The sequence below is a fragment of the Apiospora hydei genome (genome assembly GCF_038363865.1).
Source record: "Apiospora hydei strain CBS 114990 chromosome Unknown utg000007l_segment0_segment0, whole genome shotgun sequence".
Lineage (NCBI taxonomy): Eukaryota > Fungi > Ascomycota > Sordariomycetes > Amphisphaeriales > Apiosporaceae > Apiospora > Apiospora hydei.
In genome coordinates, this window is record NW_027117366.1 from 2,484,216 (window position 1) to 2,507,785 (window position 23,570).

At 52.8% G+C, this 23,570-nt stretch overlaps 5 protein-coding genes across 5 annotated transcripts; 3 read left to right on the forward strand and 2 right to left on the reverse strand.

Moving 5' to 3' along the window:
* Positions 1-686: 686 nt before the first annotated feature.
* PG997_009866 (uncharacterized protein) lies at positions 687-1,391 on the forward strand (the record flags this gene model as incomplete). The annotated part of the gene is made up of 1 exon (XM_066814181.1): positions 687-1,391. The coding sequence occupies one exon, from the start codon at positions 687-689 to the stop codon at positions 1,389-1,391; it is 705 nt and encodes a 234-aa protein (XP_066666143.1).
* An 8,179-nt stretch (positions 1,392-9,570) lies between these two features.
* PG997_009867 (uncharacterized protein) lies at positions 9,571-11,051 on the forward strand (the record flags this gene model as incomplete). Its single annotated transcript, XM_066814182.1, has 5 exons — positions 9,571-9,624; positions 9,676-9,992; positions 10,049-10,287; positions 10,335-10,698; positions 10,757-11,051. 5 exons carry the CDS (start codon positions 9,571-9,573, stop codon positions 11,049-11,051), a joined length of 1,269 nt encoding a protein of 422 aa, XP_066666144.1.
* Positions 11,052-12,538: 1,487 nt separating this feature from the next.
* On the reverse strand, positions 12,539-13,375 carry PG997_009868 (uncharacterized protein; the record flags this gene model as incomplete). Its single annotated transcript, XM_066814183.1, has 1 exon — positions 12,539-13,375. The coding sequence occupies one exon, from the start codon at positions 13,373-13,375 to the stop codon at positions 12,539-12,541; it is 837 nt and encodes a 278-aa protein (XP_066666145.1).
* A 1,145-nt stretch (positions 13,376-14,520) lies between these two features.
* On the forward strand, positions 14,521-15,663 carry PG997_009869 (uncharacterized protein; the record flags this gene model as incomplete). Its single annotated transcript, XM_066814184.1, has 1 exon — positions 14,521-15,663. One exon carries the CDS (start codon positions 14,521-14,523, stop codon positions 15,661-15,663), a length of 1,143 nt encoding a protein of 380 aa, XP_066666146.1.
* A 1,227-nt stretch (positions 15,664-16,890) lies between these two features.
* On the reverse strand, positions 16,891-22,234 carry PG997_009870 (Transcription initiation factor TFIID subunit 2; the record flags this gene model as incomplete). The annotated part of the gene is made up of 3 exons (XM_066814185.1): positions 16,891-20,633; positions 20,750-21,456; positions 21,525-22,234. The coding sequence occupies 3 exons, from the start codon at positions 22,232-22,234 to the stop codon at positions 16,891-16,893; spliced, it is 5,160 nt and encodes a 1,719-aa protein (XP_066666147.1).
* Between the last annotated feature and the right edge of the window lie 1,336 nt (positions 22,235-23,570).

The following is a 23,570-nucleotide window of genomic DNA, read 5'->3' on the forward strand; positions in this document are numbered from 1 at the left end:
GGTGAACCTTGAAGTCTGGCTTTCGGGCAGTACTTGGCGATCAACGATGGATCATCGACTTATGATGACCTGCGGCTGGCTTACTACAGCGGCAACGACATAAGGGCATCGCAGATTCCCCGCTACGAGCCGCCCTGCAAGAGGTCAGGGGGTCGTTATTGGGTTGGAGCTGGTCCAAAACGACTGCACTCTGCAGCAGACCATTGTGTCGACCCGAAGGAAGGGAACGGACCGGTGTGGCAGAACTCACGATTTCGCAACAAGGTTGCAATCGTAGTAGTAGCCCATTCTCGAGTGGCCACACTGAGACCAGGGTGCAGCCTTGAAAGACTTGATGGGGACGGGACGAAGTGTGAACCGGATGGGGAGCGTGCCACGTCAATGGCACCACGATACCTCGATTCGCTTGCCGTTTATTTTTATTGACCCTTCGCTCTCACATATATAGTCACGATGGCCACGCATCTTTCTTACCTATGACTTACATCACTTCAACCCTCAAGTATCGGACCATCCACAACCCAGGAGACACGCCGAGCAGTGGCTCATACTGGAATTTAGGGTGTCACTTCCATCTACTCTTCCACCTCCCACCTCCACGGAGCCCAAGCAAATCCACTTAATATACATATTGATATACTTAATATCTTCTTTCCTCCAACCCGACTCCACAAGACTCCCACGAGATGGCTAAAGGGGTTACATATGTACCTAAGCCACCTGCAAAGCAGCAGAAAGCTCGTAAAAGCGCCGGGCCAATCGATGAACCCGATCAGGCCCAGACGACGCAGCCCACCGCCAACACCCCCTATCCCGACTATGTCTGTCTTCTAAACGCCGAGCGAGACTGTCGAGACGACAAGTTCGCCTGCTATAACTGCATGACCCTGAAGGATCCCTTCGAGTTCGAGGTCAACCAGGCCGGCAAGGTCCAGCGGATGGACGTGGTCGGACACCCGGAGGACACGCTGCGGCGGGTCTGCATCGATTGCGGCATCAGAATTGGTCTCTACCAACCCGGGCGCGTCATACACCGCAAGCAGGGCCCCTGTTGCTGGGTCTGCCACTGTCGCCGAGCCAACGAGAAGGTCGAAAGCCTTACCGCCAACGAGAGCCTCCGATGCGACGGCTGCGGCATGACGCAGTCCTTCAGCGCATCGACCGACTCCCAGAACACCATCGCCCCGATTTATACTTCGCTTCCAAGTGGCAAACGTTCACAGCGCCTACTTATCTCGATGCACCCAGGCCCGCTAAAATGCCGAAGACATCTATTCCATACCTTCTCTGTTCAGCTCCCGTCCACTTGTCACCGCCTTATCAACACTCAGAGCTGGCAAGTTACCCAGAGGAACCGGAGGAGGGTGAGTGGTACTATTGACAAAGTTTAGCCTACCTTACAGTCATCAAGCCTACGGTGTAATGGTTTTCGGTGGATCGTTCCCAAAATTGAACGGATAGGGTAACAGGGGCTTTGGTAAAGGAACGTCTCAGTCGGCTTTTGTCAGCATTTTCTACTAGAACCAAAACTAGGTGGCGCGCGTCATTACCATACCAATAAGCAAACGGACGCAGGTATGTAACAGTATTCAGGAGGGCCATTTGTTTCTTTGTCGGGGGTATACTCAAGAAAATATTGCACCTTCATGTAACGTTAAGCAGCAAGCTATTAGCATAGAATACATCCGGGACGTTTCTCTTCCTCAAAGTACTTGGTACGTGTGATTCCAGGAGAATACCTTCGGCGGGTTGCACTCTCTCTTACCTCCACTGGAGGTAAATCAAAACAACTTGCCAGGAGACGACGAGTCATATAGTAACATTCCACTGAGCTCTTGAAGTAACAATCGCTTCGCCAGAGCTGCGTGACACGTCTCACAAGACAGGAGTCGTCCGGGCTGGGATATTCAGGGGAAAGCAAAAGAAATACTCCCAAAACCCCGCCGGCCCCTTTTAATGCTTGCTTTCCCCGGATATCGCCAACGCATTCATTCAATTTGGCCGGCTGGCTTCAGGCAGAGCCATATCAGTTCTCAGGTAACGGTCAGTGTGGCTTATGCCCGTCAGTCCTGTCAGTCTTCTTGTAATATGATGGTTTCCTCAACCTATATGTAACCCTGGGTCATCCTTACGTACCCGTGCTACCAACCGCTGCGATGGGTCCAGGGCCCCCAGAGATTTGCCATGTATTGCAGCCCAACTCCTGTAGAAGATCATGCTGCCACGGAACCTCTACCTGTTAGGCATCAAGAGACGGGCTCCCCTCGGCGCCAAGGTGAGCGGTCAGGTGAGGAGAAGAGGCAATGTAAATTTAGTTAAGTAGTTATGGGCGTCGTCGGAGCTTTCTCCCTGTCCAATGTGCGATGAGTGAGGTTAGTACCGCTGCTGCAACAAAGAAGCAATGCACTGTTATGCATGTTTGCAATCTGACATATGATCGCCGCTCAACCTACTACTGAAGCACGTCATTCCCAATTTATTGCCGAAGAAGGCCCCATCATGCATCGAGCTTCGAGAATAGTTCGCGAAGACCCAGGGGTTGAGTCACATCGGGTTGTTTGCTAGGATCTCACCATCGGGGAAGCGGTAGCGAATGAGAAACTGTCCCCAGAGAAGCAAACAAGACCGCATGCTGCAGCTGCAAGGATATCTCTTTTTGAAAACATGGATGACGCTTTCAATCCATGGAATCTATTGCGAGAGGTAGACGCGCGGTCCAAGACGCAACGAAGCTTGGCGGTATCGGGGAGATATGCTACCCACCCTATTCCGCGAATCCCGCGATCAGCTCACTTGGACATCTACCAGCCCGGAGTTAGGTGGAGTAAAGGGGATACTATAATCGGCCTTTGACTCACTCCGGTGTCCGGGGAGGACTGCCGGCTTTATCGCTCTTACTTGGTGGACTGATATCTTATTGCATATTACGCTAGAGCACGCCTTTCTAGACATTAGAAGTCATAAAGAGGGCAGGCTAACTTAGTGTCCGTCTACCCTCGCTTACTTACTCCCCGGAGATCTTATGGCAGTCTCCAACGAAGGGAGAACTTTTTGACAGAAGAGACAGGGGCGAGGAACAGCGGGAAGAACCTCTCACCAAAGCCCAGAGAACGCTTTCACCATGTTTAAGATAGACTAAAGGGTAATATAGCAGTGCAAACTTCTATTGGCGCCCGGAAGTCTCGAGACTTATGCTCTCACCCGTCTATGTGGGCTCGAGGGAGCAGTGAAACAAAATACAACAAAAAAGAGAAGTCGCGCCCACCCCAAATACACCAAAAACAAAACCCTGCCCGGATATAGTGTACACTACCCCTCCCGCACATTTGCCATATCAAAACCCTTTCCCAAATATTGACTGAATTGCGAAGCTGCTGATGGGTGTAGCTTGGGTCTAATGAATTCGATCAAGTTCGAGTAGAAGATGCCGTCCACTCAGTTGTAGCCACTGCGGCTACGTCCCCTTTGGGTCTCATCCTGGCTGCCGGTGCTATCGGCAGGGCTTGAGCCACCGCTTCCTGAAGTCTGGTCTTCTGAGTCGGAACCAGGCATGTTGGAAGAAGATGTGGGATGTTTGGTGTTGAAAGGTAGTTGTGTGAAGGCCCGAGGACTTGAAGATGGTATTCTCAGGCAGTTGATTGTGTCTCGCTGTCTGGCTCTGGATCAGAACGACCAGTATGTGATGAGACTGTATCAAGATGCTATCTTGCTCGTTGAAGACTCGGGTTTCGTCTTCAGTAGATCGTCTTTTTTGCTGCTTGGCCAAATAGCCACTTTGCACGACTTTCTCTTGTGTGTAAGGGAGAGAGGGTAGCTGAAGGGGGTTGTGGAAGTAGTGGTTGAGATACAAGGAGCTGTTTGATGAGGAGTGCATATAAAAAAACCATGCGATGATCCCGTCTATTTTATATACTCGCTCGTTGAAGACCCAACCAGCAACCTACTAGAATCTCGCCACTCCGGGTCAACACGTGGATAGCAGGCATTCATGGCAGTATCTGAAGGCATGGGCTCAGCCCTATGGCGTGTTCCTATAATAGGACATGCCCATTTTTCGTGATCGCATTTTGCCAAGAGAGGCCGATAGGACTCTGCGGCCCAGCCGGCTTCGCCTGGACGTTGACTAACACGGCGCAGAGAGCACTACGTATGATGCAAGCTTTGGTATATGATTGACCACCGGGAAGGAGTCACACACCATAGGAACAAGACCCAGCAGCCAGGTTGGTTGGCGTAGATGGTGTCATTCTCCACGGTCACCGACTGTGCCGTTCGTTCGCCAGTGGCCAGGGACATCCTCCAGCAGGGACCATCTGGGACATGGTCTTTACTATTCGTTGCATGCAAAGTGAGTGGTGATGGCTGAGAGTGATTTCATATAAGCATGTGCCGCTATCCCCTGAAGCTTCGATACCCATGCGTGGGGGCTGAGGTTGGTGGAAACTGCGCCCTGGGCCCGTTATAAGTGGTATTGATCCTCCGCGGCACAATCGGGGGCGGGTGCCTCTGGGACATGGGAGTTCTGAATGATGTAGGGCAATAGTAGCCCTGCAACATATGCCACATCAGCAAGTCCACGCCTTGGCCTTCTTTGGATGTCAACACTACCGGGCAATTCGGATATCGAAGTCAGGCAGCCGTTGAGGTATGTGGGTGTAAGTGCGCGGCTCAAACGCGCGCGTGCGGCCCAGCACCGCAGGCAGCATGATCAAGACTTACAATTGAGCTCAACACCTCGAGAAACCTTACGAGGGAGTCGGTGTCGAAGAGAGCACCAAAACTGAGAGATCCAAGTATATTCGGCTATTTTTGCCCATATTCGGAGGGTAGAAGTGTTCCTTCATGGAACAATCTTGGAAGAACGTCGGTTGGTGGTGGGTAGTAACCAAAAATATGGGCCGAAACGCATTGCATTTGCACCTGCACCTGCAAGCATTGATTGATTGCCGAATCGTGGGAAAGGGATCGGTTTCTGAAATTCAGGTAGGTCGTTTGCATTTGCTCACTAAGCCCTGCTGCAAGATCCAAACATGAAGCGTGTAGGTAGGAGGTAAGTAAGCAATGGCACGCGGTGCTACAGCATCTGGCTTGTCCAGTCAACTTCGTCCTTTATTTCTTATCTTGAGCCATCTGCCAGTGTTCCTGCGTTCCTTCCTGCAAGTGGTAGCTGTTCCAGAAGGGGCCCCCAGCTTACCAATGCATCTGCATAAGCAGAAAGCGCAACCAACATACCTCACTTCCATGGATGGAAGGTGAGACTTTTCTTCATGCAAATAAGCCACCATTGTTTGGTTGCAACCCTCCAATGCGCAAGATTCCACGTGGATCTCTCCCAACCGGACCAGAATACTTATCCTGGGCAAGTCTCAAAGTCGGACACGATCTGTTTCTGGTTCTAAACCCGATTACAATCCAATCCTTCTTCAATGTTGCGACATGCTTTCTCTTGGGTTCGGCTCGGTCTTGGCCTTCACCAAAGTGGGATGCCTTTCTTTTCTTTCTCTCTCTTTACGTACGCACTCTGCTCCTCTTTTATGGTGTAGCTGCCTAGGTGCTAGGTGCGTACACCGGCCCTGCGGCCCAGCAGTTGAGCGGGAAAGGATCAACAGCCTTCTTTCTTATGGAGCGTAGGTAGCAGGCAGGTAGGTAGGTATCCAACTGGAGCCAACCGCCAGGTACTGCCACGCTACCGTCTTATCATTCCATTTCTAGACCACGCATACCAATGTCCTCCTAAGTCCTTTGTTGTACGTCTCTACTGTGCAGCGAGCTTTGATCGAACTCAACGGAGCGTAGACACTCATACCCTGAATGTAGACCAGCTCTAATGATATATTGTTGTTGGGTAGTAAGCCATATCGAGACTTCTAGTCCTAGATGTCCGGTCTTGCCAAGGCCCCAAAGATCTGATGGAGAGACCGGTGGCCGGCTGGGATTGCGCGGGAAGCCCTCCGTCAGTATCCACGAACAGGGTCATCAGTCGTATGTCCAAAAAGGAAGGAAACCAACAGTGCTGCATCTTAGCTAAGCCATACCACCTCCACGATGATGACCATACCCCACAACGGAGTCGACGTCCAGAAGAACTAATTTGGTTGGTTTTGTTCAATAAAGGAAAGAATCCAGACGCATTCTATGTACGACTTCATTTCCCAGGATCGGAACACAGGGGTATATGATGTGACTTTGTCAATCTTACCTACAGATACTACTACAGCTTTCTATTTGACTGCGCGGTCATGCGACTGGTTAATTGCAAGAAGAGAGTGATTGGACAAGAGCATACCGCCGAGTTTTCACGGCCACGCAGTGGGTGAGCCTATTGAATCCTTCTACACCATAGGCTGGTTCGAAGTAGGCTGATACAATCTCCAGCCAGCATCGCTTTATCGTCAAGAACCACTCGCACAATACCCACATGGCATCCCGCAGCAGCCCCCAACTAACCCCCACCCAGGCTACCAGTGTGCCTTACCGTAGCATCCATGCTGCCAGGGTGGCCGGCCTGCTTTCCGACCTTCTATTTTTAGCCACACACACACACACACACACACACTTACACTGAGACGCGCATTCATAGTAGTTCTACTAAGTCGTGCACCAACTACTGGGATCATCTCTCGACAGGTGATTCGCAACACAGTCCTCATGATTCTTTTGGAAGTTGGAAGTTGGCAACGGTGAAACAATCTCTCATTTTTCTTCGGAACTGTCAGCAATATCTCAGTCGGTATTGGCGAAACAGATCTTGGTACCAGATCCTTCAGTTTTGGAGACTTAACGTGTCCATGTGAAAAATAGAACCGGCAGTACCTCCAAGCGACAACCCCTAGAATCTGCAACTGGCCGTGCCAATGAAAGAACTTGCGCAGTGGATTTTGAGAGTCTTTTCAACAGGAAGCTGTATCATTTCAAGACGGGGGAGGGCCTTGCACGTCGCTGCCATCTTCAAAGCCAGGCTGTTGTTACTACGATCTCAGTCCGACGACTGACCCACCACAGGTCGCTCATCGTGCCCATGGACCACGGAGCATTGGTGTTCTTTGACCATCTCGCATTGCAATGGGCTCACGACGAATACTGGATATGATCGTGTAGGGAATTGACAGTGGGCTGGAAGGATTCGCATTATCATCCCGGTCCTTGGATGATCCTCGTCGACTGGGCCCAATCAGATCTACCGGAGGACTCCAATTTAGGGAAAACGTTGCACGCGCCTTAGTCAGCCTATCGAGCAAGTACAAGGGATTATTCATCAGGGAGGCAGACTTAATGGCGATTCAGCCACAATCAGTCTTGGCCTTCTCTATAGTCGACGTTTATACCATAGTACCATGCCGTCGGAAAGAGTGATGGCTCGCTTCATTAAGCCGTATCCTATCCAAATGGTAGGCTAGGCTCTCCTGGGGACTTCCAGTAGCCTATGCTGTTCTTCCTCACACTCTCTTGCACCAAAGATAGCCCCTTTTGGGTGCTCTTCAGGGATTACACATCATTATCGAGGAGTGCCAAGCAGTTGATGTGAAGTTGGCGAGGGAGATCACTCAGGAGCATCTCCGGGTGTTATCGGCAAGTGCCAGCACAAGCACCAAATTGTGCATCTCCTGTTGATGTTGCATGGTGAGAAGTATATCTTTATTATGCTATCTTCACTTGGCGGTCAAGGGACAGCAGGCATATCGAGTGAGGTACCATCTCTTGATATACGAGTAGCTGTGACGTTAATCAGAGACTCGGATACCAATCCTAAGCCAAAGATATAGGATTGTCACACACTCCATGACCCAAGGAAACATCGATGCAGGAATCTACCTATAGCCTGGTCACGACTACCAGATCTGCCATCTTTAAAGTTGTTGCTATTACACTTCCGGGGTATATAATTTAATGTCTGGTATAGTAGTAACGTGTTCTTGTGAACCCAGTATACTACTCGGTTTATAATAAGATTAAGAAAACGACGATTACTTTAAAACATCGACAGAACGAAATTGATTGTTCGGGAAGGAAGGTGCAACGACATCAGCGGGGAGCTATCACGGTGGTCCTGGTTCTGGTTCTGGTCCTGGCCTTCCTGGTTGTCGGGAGAGGGGGAGAGGGGTTGGAGGCAATTGGGGCTGAGGCACGCAAGTCCCCCCTATTTTCAAACAGCTATAACTAGCCAACCACTGGCCCGATCCCGCTCGGTCAAAGACGAATCGACTCGCCTACCTCCCCTGAACACGAAGCACTATAGATTTTGGCGATATAGCCCTCGGGGGTGTCTACAGGGTACTCCGTTTTGGGCGTATACATCGCGTCCATTGTCGCCGAGGGGATGGGTGTTGCGTCACAGGAAGGGCCAGGACAGAAGGAAAGTGTCACTTGATCAAAGCAAGTCCAGATAAACACGCCTGGGGTCATACGTCGTCGATCAGAGACGAGATGTGCTCGCCGACGCCGAGCTTGGTCACATCGGTACGTGGATGGCAGTGTGAACCTACTTGACCATCATCCAACGACGCCAGGACAACTGGAAACATCACGTTCGGTCATCGTAAAACGAAACGCAGAGTCGTCTGCAGAACGTTAACGACGCGTTCATCATTCCTTCTACTATCCTTTCATCTGCGTTCACTTGGATGGCTGGTCCAGGGGCCAGACAGAGGGCAACTATTTAATCCAATCAACCTCGCCTTCAAACGCTTCCTTCTTCCTCTTCTTTGGCATTCCTTCTCTTTTCAGAGCTCTACCGAATATTGATCGACAACTTGGTCCGAAAGGCTTCGCCTTCAAGACTGCTGCGTGCATGAAGTGGGCCTCTTTCGTGGCTCATCCTTACAACACGATCATTCCCCAAACACCAAACAACAAAGCAAAGAAGCACAACTTCTCGCTGGAAGGCTCCAGAACCACAATCAGGTATGTGTTCATGTTATTTCCTAACCCTCACTGTCTTCTGAACGATCTCGGGTCGTGCTGGTAAGTTCCTACTCTTGCATCGAGCAATTGTCCATCACCCAGTTCTTCCCACAACACAATATTCCACCGTTCACTCGTCACGTACACTGGAAGTGATTCCAGAGATGATGATTCTTCTTCTTGCCATTTACTCATTCTGCTGCTGTTGTGCCGTCTCCTGCGTTGAAGGCGAAGGAGCTGCAAGTCTTCTTTCCTCCCATCGCCGACCCCTTTTTTCCATGCCCCAAAATTCTCTCTTTTCCATCACCTACCTATCCCAACGCTGCTGCAACTTTTCTTTCACGGGAAGGCAAGAAAGCGGCAGGTGCTATCTCCCCCCGCCGCCGACCCCTTTTCCATGCTTCTGCTGGCATTGTTACACCCACTCTTGCATTGAATACGAAAAAGCAGCCGCTCTTCTTTCTCCCCTCGACGACCCCTTTTTCCATATGCCACAGCTGATGCTGATTTGTGCCAGCAAACGTGGTGCTAAAGATAAATGCCACATAGGGTAAGTACTGATCAACAGCTAACGTTTGAGAAATCGCAAAGGGAGCTGCTATAGACCTATACACTCACCAACGCAACTTGGGGTTCTAGTTTGACAAACACGACCGCCCTACAGTCACCATGGACAAACACGGGTACCCCAGTCCCCCTTCTACACCTTCTACGACCAGTTCGGTAAGTGATTACTTCCAAAGCTTGCTTGGCCGCATAAAACTCACCATTTAGTCTTCTCGTCTGTCACTCTCCGAGTTCCAGCTTCCTTTCCCCGAATTGACTCCTTTCGATTCTATCTCTCAACGTGGTGGAGAGCAGGATGATACAACTCAGTCTCATGAGCTTCCTACCCCAGGCAATTCCGATCATGGTCATACCAATCTCATCCGCAAGACCACAAGCCTCTTCAGTAGCCAGAGTTCCCGATCCCGAAGCTCCGATTCCCTGATCCTGAACAGAATGACAGCAACGCTTTCCTTCGACGGCCTGCCTTTTATCAAGAGATGCGAGCGTATCGGCCATCTGCCTCATTTCAAGCTGACTCTGAAGTATAACAACCCCGTGGCGACTGAGTGAGAGCAAGCGTGAAGCTGACATTCTCTAGCGCGGATCGAAAGCTGGAGGAACAGCAGATGAAGGTCTCATTCGTCCCTCTTCCCGATGACCGGAACAAAGCTCAGGGATTGGCACGAGAAGTGCCTGGAGGCAAACGCGGTGCTACCAGCAGCGGCGCCAACGCCGACGGTGCATCGGACTCTGGAATTGGGGAAAGCACTGGTGGTCCTGATGGCCAGAGCCCTCCAGCCAGCGGTGATTCTGGAGTCTCCACCGGCGAGATCGAAGGTGATTTCCGTCCGTTGACTGATGAGTGCTTGTCGTAATACTAATAGTTGCCCTCCACGTTGTAGAGATCTTCCGCCCGCACGGAGCACCTCGCCCACATCCTGGACGTCCAGTCGAGCGCGACGACGACGAGTACCCGCCCGGCCCGCCGAGCTCGCCCGAGCACTACCGCAACAAGTTCTTCGAGATCCGCAAGTCACCCCTTGCGGGATACGGTGCGTTCGCCCGCAAGGACCTCAGATGGGGCCAGCAGATTTTGGTCGAGCCCGAGCTGTTCCACGCCGATCACGTCACCTTATACGATGAGTTCGATAAGTTGACTGTTGGCTCCCAGCAGGCTTTTAAGCGCATGGCTGCTCACTGCCCCTATGCCGGATTTGACGCGGTCACGTCCATCTTCCGTACGAACAGGTATGAAGAACGTTTTGAAACGTAGGAAATATGTGTTCTAGGCTAATTCGGCTTTCAGCTTCAATGTTGGCGGAGGCCAGGCAGGCATCTTTCTTGTGGCGGCCAGATTCAACCACTCCTGCAGTCCTCGCAACACCGTCTCGTACAAGTTCGATGAGGATGGCGACCATGGCAAGCGCCGGATCATCTTCACAATGACCCAGGATGTGGCTGCCGGAACCGAGCTGACTATTACGTATGCGTCATGCCGGGAGGAGCTCTACTCTCAATGGGGATTCGTTTGTGGCTGCGGATGTGTCCCTTTGTCGGACGAGGAAGTGGCTCGTCTTGCTCCAGGCACGAACTGGAACTAATAACCCTGTACAACAACATCGGTGACAAGTACGCGCCGATCGCAATGGCTAAGGGCCATATGGATCCATTCTCGGGAAGCGCAGGTTACTTTCGGTGGAAAGAGTTTCTGCGATAAAACGCGTTGAGTTCACTCAAAGTCGACAAGTGAAAGACGGACATCCATTATTATGGTCTCGGTCGACCACTGACCAGAGAAGCCGTCTCGTTGTCGCACTCTGAATTATGCATTGCGTTCCTATTTTACTGTACCCAGTACATCTTTCCTAGCCTCATACTTTAATTGACATTCAGTCTCAATCAGCAGCAATGGAGACTGACAAAGATTCCAGGAGCTCGAGTTTTCTACTTCTTACTTGATGTTGTATGAGGTGATCTGTTCAGTGGTCCTACCTCTCGATTTCATCAACCATCATGTGGGCCATCGCAGCAAGCCAGCCAGGCCTCTTATCACAATTGTTGGTGACTGCATGACATTAGACTCCAGTACAAGGACTTCAGCGTTGGATTTGATGAAACTGTAACTCGGTCGAAACAGAGAGAATGGCTCAACTCCTCAGATTCATCCCCTCGAGGGAATCTCGGGAGCGTCTGATTAAGCCTGGTTTTAGGTAGCTTCGTCGAATATCGTGTGGAATTTGATTCTAGCCATGGGTCTGGCTTGCATTGCGGTTGGCATCATCCAAGAGAGTCCAGAAGATTATCGTTTGTTGTTTGTAGCAATATTCACATGCATAATGGCGACAGGCGGTCAATGTTCATCATCGACGCTTTTACGTACGTAGTGGCTGAAGAGAGAGGGGACTGAGGTACTGAAAACCGTGCACCAACGAAGAGAAGTATGGTGGTGGATTACACGATAAATACGAGAATATTAGGTGCTGTTGAGTGGGCTATAGTAAGATGGTCACCTGGCCGGTTATGTTAGATTTTGGAGGATTCGCCCCGAGATTTTGTGAGCAACCCCTATCCGACCAGCAGCCCCTGAAAGGATATCAGCTACCGAACTCGAAGATTGCAACATTCACATTAGCGTGACATGGATATCAACTCATCGACTTTCTCCAGCTATGTCTATCCATATTGAATTACTTGATATTATGTGTCGTCTCGGTTTGTACAGTGTAAGGCCCCTGTATAATGCAATAAAACCATGCCATCTATGTTCAGATCTTAACCCACGGTAGCGAGTGAGCCCGGCGATCGCTCATGTCACTTCCATTATCGTTCCTAGAACCTACATACCTTATATCTCGAAGCGTTTTCCGACTCATGCTCTAACGCAGGTGCTGTGTACGCCTCCAGCTCGCCGGGGTTGACGATCTGCGCCTCCAGCTCCCCCGCCCTCGTAGACGACGCTGGGGCGATCTGCACCGGGGACGGGGCCTCCACCATTACGTTATTCCGCGACGAAGCCGTCGTCGATGATGACGCACTCGGCACTTTGAAGTTCGGTCTCGGTTGATCGGCCCGCACAACCCCTCGGCGCTTACGCCGCAAGTACAAAACCACAAGGCCGACCAGTACCAATGCCAAGATAGGGCCAAGGACCGCTCCTATCACCCAGGACGGCACATAGGAGCCCGAGGCCCCCTGGCCCGCTGCTGTGATTACTCGCTGAGCTCGTATCGGGCGAGTTCGGGATCGTTGAAGGCGTGGCTATCGAGCCGCTCGTACCTGAAGCGGTCGTGGGATTTGCTACCGCGAGCGCCATGTCGAATTTGTAGTTTGGATTGGGGGCCATTCTGTTTGTTTCTACACTCTGCTTCAGGTAGCAGTTGAGGTAGCCGTAGTTTTGTGTCGAATCGTACGCCACGGCCACGCATTTGGGAGAGGAGTGGTCCTTGTTGTACTGGGCGCACTTGTCTATGCAGTTGGCCATGCTCGAGGCTTGCATTTCGGCCAGGAATCCAGGGGCATAGTATTTGCCACAGTTGACCTGGAACTGCAGGTCCTGCCCTTCTACTCCAGGCACCTTGGCAGAGTAGACAGAGCCAAGCTTCGCGCAGTCATCCTCGGCAGTGGGCACATTCGTGGCGACGGCCGAGTCCAGGATGAACTTTTGGGTGACGGCAGGGGCCAAGAAGCTCTTGGGCCAGCAATTGTGCGGGTTGTTGGACTGCCCCAGAGCGTCGAAGACGAAGCCCAGGCACTTTGGGTGCGAGGAGATGCATATGTCCATGCAGTGGGTGAAGTTGTTGGCGTCGACAGTGGCAAGGTCCGACTTGGGCATGTCCACCCCGCAGGCCACCTTGAAGTCCACGATGTCACCGAAGAGGGTGCCATCTGCTGCTGGGCATGGGTCGCGCGAGAGCGAAGGGCTCATACCCCGTTGTGCAAACAGCCCTGGATTTGGGAACCATGGTCAGTATATATGACTGTCTCGACATCGTCGATTACACGTTTGCAACGCTGTCGATCTCGTTGATTTGAGTACACTTACTACTAGCCATTTTTTGCATGCCCATATTCGAAAGAAGGTAGACTCTCGGGCCGTTTGGTGATATGACGAGGAAGAGATCCAACGCCACTCAAATTGCCAGCATCATGGGGTTTCGGTCTATGTATACCACCCTCCCGTACGACGCTGGACAAGTGCTTACCTTAGCTCACCTTGAGGCATATCTGATCTGATATCAGGACCTCAGCCCCTTTGGCACCCCCGGTCACCGCGGTGGAAATAACGATTTTGGATTCTGGAAGTACTTTCGGGCAAGATGACAGTTTGGGGGCCATGATGACTTTTCTCGCAGATGGATCTTGTTTTATTGGTCAGAGCCATCGCAAGGAGCTGCCCACGTTTCATGCGAACCTCGTGTATTGACCCATGTCTGGGTAAGCAAGCCAAGGGGCTGGAACGTTGTGCTTCGAAAAGAACTGCAGCCCCTTCCGGAATGAGGGTTATGAGAGGGAGAGAGACAACATAAGATATTATGGTGTGATAGGCGATTCGTGGGGGAACGAGGCCCGTATTACCCTCTTGTTTGTAGGTCCAAGCAGGCATGGGACTGCTACAGCCTAGACAGCAAGCACCAAGCACTGGGTTCTCTGCTAGGTTCGTTCGCCTTAGGGAACGGTTCAAGGTACCCGTACCCGAAGAAGTCTCGCCCAGCCAGAGATGGCGCCAGGCCTAAACCCCACCAGCCTTTTTCAGCCCTACAGCCAGCCCCACCAACAATCAACAACAGTTGCAGCGCAGCGCATCTCCAGCTTCATCCCAACTCTCCAAAGTCGGCACTTTTCGCTGCTTACAAGTTTTGATTACATACATTATTCCCCACGAATGCGATACCGAGTTCTTGGATATCAATTCGGTCATACACGACCCTTACCCACACGTCATACCAACCCCATTGCGGCATAATTCTCACTAAGCTGCCCTTTTTTGCCTGGGCTACATCCCCAACCATCCATACCTAGCCAAGCAGACATACACACGCGCACGCGCACGCGCACGTCAGCACCACCGCCATGTTCCGCCGGCCCCCGACAACCCTCACCCTGACGAGCGAGGACATCGCCTCCTACGAAGACCGCCGAGCCGCCCAGCTCCAAGAAGCCCAGCTGCAAGCCCGGAAACAGGCCCAAGCCCAGGCCCAGGCCCAGGCCGCCCCGCGAATGCAAGCCCACTACTCGTCTCCGCGCGGCCGCCTGCACCGCGAAACCACCCCGCGCCTCGCCGCGCCGTCTTCGCCACTGCACCACCAACACCAGCAGCAGCAACAGCAGTACCACCAACAGCAGCAGCAGCAGTCGTCGCCGCTCCACGCGACGCCCGAGGTGCACCAGGGCGGTGCCGGTCTCTCGTCCCCGCCCGAGGCCGACGCCAACGATTGGGGGTACGGCAGTCCCGAGGACGACGAGGAAGAAGAAGAGGAGGACGACGATGATGACGACGACGAATCGGACATGGGCGAGCCCTCCGTGCTAGATCAACGCGGACAGCGCCTCGCCGCGCAACGGCTGGCGCAGCAGAAACAGCAACAGCAGCAGCAACAAGGCGCACGCGACCCGCATCACCAGCAGCTCGACACGTCGGACGTGGAAGAGCAATACAACGACAGCGATGACGACGAAGACGAGGACGAGGAGATGGCCGACTACGACCCCGACGTCGCCGGCGCCATCCAGTCCATGCCGCGGTCCATGCGCCCGACGCCAGCCGCCGCGATGAGGCAGGGCAGCGCCGAGCCGCCCTCGAGGCGATCACGAGAACCGTCCGCGCCAGCACCGAACCTGGCCGTGACGCCCGTACCGTCCAACCACCACATCACCGTCACCCCTGCCGGTCCCGGGGGCGGAGGAGGAGGAGGAGCAGCGGCCCCGGCCGCGGCGTCGCAGATCCCGCAGGCGCCTACTCGGCCCACGGCCGGTGGAGGCGGTGGAGGAGGAAATACGCGAGCCCGGGCGATGCGGGGTACTGCCGCCAGCGCGGCCGCGGCGTCGGCACCTACGACGAGGGGTACGAGGACGGCGGGGGCGGGGACGGGCTATGTGAGCACTCGGGGCCATGCGGCAGGCGAAGGGCGCATGACGCGCAGCCGCGAGGAGCGGATTGGCGTCTCTGGTGCCGCGGGAGCTGCTGGCACGAGGCGGACGGCAAGGGGTGGATGAGTAAGGAGGCAGAGGCTGAATAGCATGTCTCAAGGGGGAAACCCCCAGCTCGCCGAGCGATGGCGGTTGATGGAATGGCAGCTGCAGCATGCGCTAGTCACTATATATGGCTTGTGGCTCTCTGGAACACGGCTGCTTCCAGCAGCGCCAACTGCGACGGACCTTCTGGATTGGGAACAAATTGGGGTGTTCCTTTCTATCTGTCTCCGTCCCCTCACAGACCCTATGTGCAAGCGTATTTGGATAATGACGGCTCGCAGGCGGGAAGTTGTCTGATACTGGGTGCAGGCCAGTCCAAGGCGACCATCATGCGAGAATACACGCATCTACCAAGGGGGTTAGGGTTAGGTTCGGCATAGCCACATATAGAACTCTGGCAGCGCGTCACCTAATTTGGTCCTACACATTGGTTACCCGGACCAAGTAGCGAAAATATAATAGATATGGAGCGGCTCACTTCTTTTGGGCAAACATGACCAAAACAGGCCGTCAAAATAGTAAAACCACATCGTCAATTATGTGAAATCAGCGCTGGCATTCAGCATCACTACCATGTGACGGAGGCAGCTGTAGTAGTAATGTAATGCATTCTGACTGGGTGCCGAGAGCTGCAAATGCTGCTCGCCATCCAATCTGTGCGTGAATTATGTACGCATGCTATTTCATCGCATGAAGATTCACTCTTCCACCTTCTGGCTCAAGGGCGGATGGGCACCAATGCTATCTCTACCTTTTTGTACAAATTTCGTCGCCTCCATGACGAGAGACGAAGCCCAGTAATCGTCTCCTTGTCAAAACCCCATCTCCCATCTCAGCGCCTCGCCTTGCGTTTGCCCCCTTCCCACCGGCACCCGCACGCACACGCATAATTACGTGAAAGGGAGAATCTGGCGAAAGCAAGAACCTGGATAGCCGAGAACAAGAAGCGGAAGAAAAAGAAAAAAGACAACGAATGGAAAGGCAATGCTTAATTTTTATTGCACTTGTGCCTTTCCCCTGATCCCCAAAAACGCCATGCTATGCAGTTATGGTACGTGCGAGAACCGGAAACCGCCCTCCCAAATTTTTCATCAGAGTGAGGTTCATCATCCGTTTGATCAAAACGAGGAAGTGTTCGCTAAAACTGCCTGTATATGTGTATATGGTATTGGCTTCAGAGGTGGGAAGATCAAGCTATGACGCGTTCAAGAATCGTGCAGTCGTACGTAGCCTATCGCTTGCCGGGCCTTACTGCGGCTGGGAAGACGAAGTAGGCTTGACTTTGATCTTGATCTTGGATTTCGTCCCCGACAAGATGGTGGATGGCGTGCTGTTGGGTGGCGGTGGCTGTTGGGGATGCGAAGAGGAGGTGTGAGGGCTTCCCCCTGATGGGAGCGAGGTGCGGCCGGCAGAAGGTAGCGGCCTGCGGTCGTTGGAGCTGCCACTGGATCCCCCACTGGAGCCGCCGCCCCCGGGAGTGCTGCCTGGCAGTGGCTTTCGGATGGCCTTGACGCCATTGCCACCATTGTTTGTACCACTCAGGATCTTAGCGGACGATGTCTTAATTGTCTGAGTGGGACGCATCGGTGGCGACGGGAACGAATTATTGCCGGTTGACGTGGGCGTGGATACGTGAGGCGAGTGCGACTTGCTGTGCTTCGAGAACCCGACAGAGCCTGCACGGTGCTGATGTTTGGAGGATTGTAGGTGCTGGCTCTTGCTGCTAGCACGGATTGAGCCAGCATCAGGGGTGGCTGTTCTTGCAGGTGATGGTTTGCGCTTAAGCTTGTCCCAGGCCTTGAATTTGACCGTAACCACCTTGGATCGTTTCTTGAAGATGTGTGCTGGAAGACCCTTGGTGTTGAGCTTGACAATCTTCGTCGGCCTAGGCGACTCGCTGGGCTCGTTGCTTTGCCTCTTCAACGACTTTGGGATCTGGGGAGCAAGCGAAGCCGGGGAGTTGGCTCCACTGCTCTTGCCAGAGTTACCGCCATTGTTCTTGCCAGGGAGGCTGCTACTGCTCTTTCCGGGGAGACTGCCACTACTCTTGCCGGGGAGGCTGCCACTGCTCTTGCTGATGAAAGTCGGGAGCTTGGCCAAAACCCGGTCTTTTGGCGGCTTGGGGAGACCGTCCTTTGGTTTAGACGAGTTCTCCTTGAGCTTGACTGGAAGACTGTCCTTCGGACTATCTCTATCTCTGGGCGGCTTGGGCGTCTGCTCCCTAACTTTGATTTCCTTAATTTTGACAGGCCCATCTCTCGGCTTGCCAAAGTCATCCCTCGGCTTCGAGAAACCGGGTGCTTTGGGCTGTGATCCGACCGAGGGGAGAGCCCTGCGTTCAGACGAAGTTGCCGGCGACATTGCTTTTGCCGAGGTGGCCGGGGTGGCTGGTACCGCGCCAACTGCAGCAGAAGGCTTTTCCGCACTGGGACGGGGGGCTTGCACCGAGATGCTATCGCGACGAGCTTCCTTGAGAGCATCCTTGACTGGGCTAGCAGATTTAGGCTTGGGTTCTGGCCGCGAGGCTGATACAGTAACCGTTGGCGTGGATTTCACCACACTGGGGGCCGGCTTGGAAGCCGGTTTAAAAGCTGGTTTGGCAGCTGGTTTGGGAATCGGTTTCGCTTCGCTGACGCTCGGTTTCACAACCACTGGAGGCACAGCATTGGCAGAAGGGGAAGCGGCTTTGACTGGACCGAGACTCGGGTTCTTGTTGAGATTCAGAGTGTTGAGATTCAGGGTGATAGTGCGCTTGGGCTGCTCTGGCTTTGCGGATGACGCCGATGGGGGTTCCGCATAGGACTTGTACTTCTTTCGAGATTGTGTCCGATAATGTCGATGGAAGTTTACATGTATCTGTATCCAGTGGTTAGTCAGGGCTTCGGAATAAACGTAGTTCCTGGGAGGAGATGATGTTACCTTATTGCGCTGCTTTTCGCCCCGGGAAGCAGTCCAATAAACTGGGTAGTTGAACCGGAGCGTAAGTTGTTCATCCTCTTCGAAGAGGATAGAGCACATATCCAGCATATTCCTCCTTTCGGCAACCGTCAAGACAGGGGAGTCCAGGGTGTTCCAGACAACCTCCTGCATTACAAGATCGTCCTTCGTCTTCTCTTTGAGTGCACTCAAGGCCAGGTTGAGATTTTCGCGGCGGGCCTTCGCTTTCTGTTTAGCTTCGAGGGCTGTGTCGTCAACGATGAGACCGGACTCATTGCCAGCTGGTTTATCGTTTTCGGGGTCCTCGTGTTCGCCGATGGCGATGCTAGCCAGCCCACGGCAAAGAATCTTGAAAAGACGACTGCGCACAAAAGGTGAAGAATCTGTTCCAATGACGGAAAGAAGGAATCGTAGGAAGACTGGATGGGACATGTGTCCAAGCTCCACCATTGCCTCGAACCCCTTGATACGGACGACATCAATAGTCTTGTCCTGTAGGTATTGGACAAATACGAGAGGATCTGACGGTATAACCTTGGCCTTCATCATCTGGCACAAGGCGTCAAGTGCCGCAACCGTGAAGCAATTTTGGTATGAAGGAGAGTACTCGTCCATTCTACGATACCGATCGATCTCCTCCAACGCACGCTCCTTGAACTCCTGCGGTTCTTTGTCGACAGCAACATCTCCATCCTCGTCCTCGTCTCCGTCGCCGAAGGACATGGACATGGACATGGACGTCTTACTTTTCTTCTCATCAGGTATCTGGCATGTCGCCAGAGCCTTAATGAGCTTGCAGATGTAAAACTGATCCGAGTAACAGTTCTCCTCGTTGTTGTTGTTCTGAATTTGTTCCAGGATGAAGCGACGTGCCTCCTCGGGGCATTTCCCATCCCTATCTCGGACTTTTGCCACAGTCTCAATGATTGAACATTGTATTAGGTATTGTTGTTTGTTGTAGAAATCATTCGGGCGTGGCGTGTATGTCCCCTCATAGCAGAAGAAGGTCTGGAAAACTTTCAGGAGATGCTTCAGCCCGATACGTTCCGCAGGACCATCCACGGCGTGAAGCTGCAGTATCGTTGCTGCCATAGTGCGAATGCCATGGAAATAACGAAGATCACGTAGTGTCCTTGTCAGGATAGTCGAGGCCAGAGGGTGAGCTCCGTTCTTGTGCGATAGTAGCTCCATATACAGCATCGAGTCTTGCTGTGCCACAACATCCCTATCCTGCTGCAACTGGGAGACGTACATGTAAGGCTGCATGTTGGTTTTCATGGTGCAGACCCATTCGAAATCGGCGTCCATCCGGATCCACTCGTACGACTCCTGGTCCATCTGCGCTTCCTGGTCCTCGTTCCAATCATGGAGACCCCATTCTTCCACATCGTCTTGGCCTTGGAGAACATCGCCAAGAGAGTACAGAAGCGCGCCATCTTCTTGGTTTTCTTCTGTGTTCTTATTGGTATTGGCCGCGATCTGCCGATCTCTCTGGCGCCGACTCCTCTTGAGTCGTTTGTACTTGGTGTTGTAGGGTATCTCGAATTTGATGGACTTAGCTGTCTCCTCTTTGATCTCCACGATGTGCTCATAAGGTGTACCATCGGCCTCATGAATCCGGATAGTCATTGGCCCACTGAAACAATGCTGCAACTCGCCGGCCCAGACAGAGTGTGTTTCCTCCAAGACGTCGCCCCAGAAGGCGTTCTTGTCCAAAGCCCGAGCCTTGTGGGCGGCAATATCCTGGACTTGCCGGATCGTCATTTCCACGCAAAGCCGCTTCTTGTTGAATTTCTGGTAGACATCAAAGCGAGGACATCCGGACCCGAGTATCCACTGATTCCAGAAGCTCTCGAGTCGCGTTTGGCCCTGTTTTTCGCATGCCTTGCGAAATGGCTCTGAAGCCAAGATCTCATCGCCCTGATCGCCAGATGTGTTTGCCTTACTAACCATCTTGTTGATCAATCTCACAATCGGTGCTGAGCTAGAGGACTTGCTGAGCCGACGGTCGAGAATAAAAGCACCAGGGGTGCTTTCAGGTCCATAAATTCCACCTCAAAATCACCCAGATGCAAGTGTTCGCCCAGTGTATGTAACGATGGACGATTCATGTCCATCTCGATCAGCTGGTCCGCCCTCGACTTCATCGTGAATCTATAGTGGTTGTTACCACAGATGAACTTCATGAAGTAGTCGGTCATGAACCAAGCAATGCCCACTACAAGCCATATATCCGCGCTAGTGTTCGGAATGATGTTGATGCCAAACCACTGGCAGGCCAGAGAGTGGACAAGGATCCGAGTAGTCTCGATCTCGGTGTCGAAAATCTCACACGGGTAAAGTAGCCGCGTACTGGCTATGGAGAAGCCACAGAGGGGTACGTTGTTCGCAACCATGTCGTCTACGAAGCAGATTTTGTAGTTGTCGAAAGGATATCGGCCAAAGTTCATGGCAAATTGGTCGATGGCAGTGACAATGGCAGCGCAGGTATTTTGGACTTCTTCGGCTCGGCCAGGGAGGCAGTAGCCATGGACTTTGGTTGCATTAGAGCCGAGCTTGTTATCGTCTTCTTCGGTTCTGAACTCAGACCATAAGTCAACGTGTTCGAAGGGCCCTATGGCAAAGCCGATATGTCGAGCAGCCTTGTTGTGACACTCGAACGTCATGGTCTTTTTCGTCTCATCGGCCGAATCGAGGGTCTCATCTTCCAGTTTACCTGAGCAGACTGCTGTTAACTCAAGTAGTTTGTCCTCTTCGGTGAAAGCGTCGCCGCGACGCCGCCGCGGCTCCTCTTCGCCATGTTTCCGCTTGCGATTGCCGTTGAGCAGGCCGCTTGTTTGGGTAACAGGCGCTCGCTGGAATCCATCTCCCAGGGTTCTGGGGAAAGTGAGAGATATCTTCCAACTGGACCGACAGCCCGGATCGTCTATGCAGGGAAGATGCACGAAGCTATCCCCGGCTCGACCGAGTGCAGTGTGTATAAATGAGGATATCTCGAATCGGCCTCGTCGACACCAACAAATTGCAAGCCGTCCCGGATATTGCGCAGCGTGAAGGGAATGGTGATTTTGTGGAACAGTTTCCCGTTCATCTCTTGCAGATGTTTATCAGCTGGGTCTGGCTTCTGCTTCTGCTCAAGAGGCGCATCCCGCAACTTTATCAAACCGGCTTGTCGATCCTTGAGTGACGGGAGAGTGACGCGGAGAGAACCATCCAGTGGTGTGCACGAGTTATCCTTCTCGTGATCTGTTGCAGACAGCTCTCTCCGTCGGCGGTGCAGTAGCGAACGCATGCGATGTTTCCTGATCGGCCATTGCTGCGCGCCCCATTCGTAGCCAGCCGGCGTGTCGGCAGCTGCGTAAGGATCTTTGTAGACGGCCTTTGCGGGGCAGCCGCTGACGGTGATTTTTTCTAGATCGATGCTACACTGTCGCGCGTCAATGAAGATCTCATCGAGGGAGTCATCGGTTACGCTAATAAAGATGTCCGCCCGTCCCTTGACGGCTTTCTCGCGCAAGTCGAAGTCCAGCCATACCTGCTCCCGGAAGACGGAGTAGGGATGGACTGGTGTGTCCTCGATCGGGAGTTCACCAGAAGCACCGGCGTCGCCCTCCTGCGCGGGCACCTGATCCAGCTCGATGATGGCGCCAGGCATCGTCAAGGCAGTCGGCGCGTTACGAAGACCGCAATCGAGTATCGGAGGCGCCTTTCATGGAGTCGGATCGATGAATTGCGTGGTAGATCGAAGAGGCAGTTGTCTATCGAAGGCGCTTGTGAGGCCGGGATGTGGGATATGAGGTGACCGTGATCAAGAGAACACGCGATGGTTGGGAGCAGGCGCGAAGTGATTCGGTCGGTGGTGGTCGGTCCAGACGTCAACGAAATAAGTTTGTCCAGTCGTTAAGAAGGTAGTAAATTATTAATTTGATGCAGCGCAAGTGACGAAAAGTCGGAGATACAGGAAAGGCAGCGAAAGATTGAAGTGGGGGACGCTCTTGGAGCAGGCGTCGGTGCGATCCTCAGGTTGGGAGAGCTCGCTTGCTCATTGGCGACGTGCGAAGGCGGCGCAATTGATGGGCACACGTCGGTCGGTGATAAAAAGTAATTCCGCTATGGTACAGATAGATGGCGAAGTGTTGCGGTATTGTAGAAACGTCGTTGTCGCGGGATCGTTGCCACAAAGGCGAGGGTGCAAAAAAAGTGACCAAGCCGCCGTTCACGATGTCGCAGTGCGGTGCTGTGCAGTGCAGCCTTGCGAGTGTCGATACTTCAGTGTCTGACCACGTCCAGGCCTGCCTGATCGCAGAAGGGTGTCTGTCTGGCAGTGGTTGATACCTGAGCTTTCGGAAATTAGAGAGCTTGAGCCAATCAGATCGGTTCCAAGCTGCACCTGGTGGGGTCATCTCTCTTCTCCAGCCGCGCCAAGCAAAAGACGCGTTCAGGTCGCTGCAGTTTGGATGCCGAACCTTTGTAACGGAGGCTCTACGATGCTTATGACATAACCCTGCTCACGTCTCGTCTCAACTGCTCCAAAGGTTAGAGGTTTTTTTGGTACCCAAGTGGGGCATCCGACTTATGTAATCGATTATCCACGGTATGGCCAGCCTCAACTCAGTCAATCATCAGTTGACCTAGGTGACTGAACCGGTCACTTACGAATTCTACGGAAACTGAACATGGGGAGGGAATACGGAGTTAGGCGTTCAATGCTACGTGATGCAAGGTTATTGATAGGAAGTTGTATGGCTGTGGTGGCGGTAAGCTCAAGCTATAGAATGGACTGACAGCTAAAGATACGACTTCACACCAACGTACACCCTCCATGGGCGTCTGAGCTCATGATTTGAGGGCCAAAATGAATGGAAGGTGCCGTGATTGGACCTGGGCCTTCGAAATGCAGACTGCGCTCAAGCAACTGAAAGGAACATTGGGAACGGAGGGACCCAGAAAGAGTACATGATATCTTATAAGTTTCCTAGACGGGCCCTTCC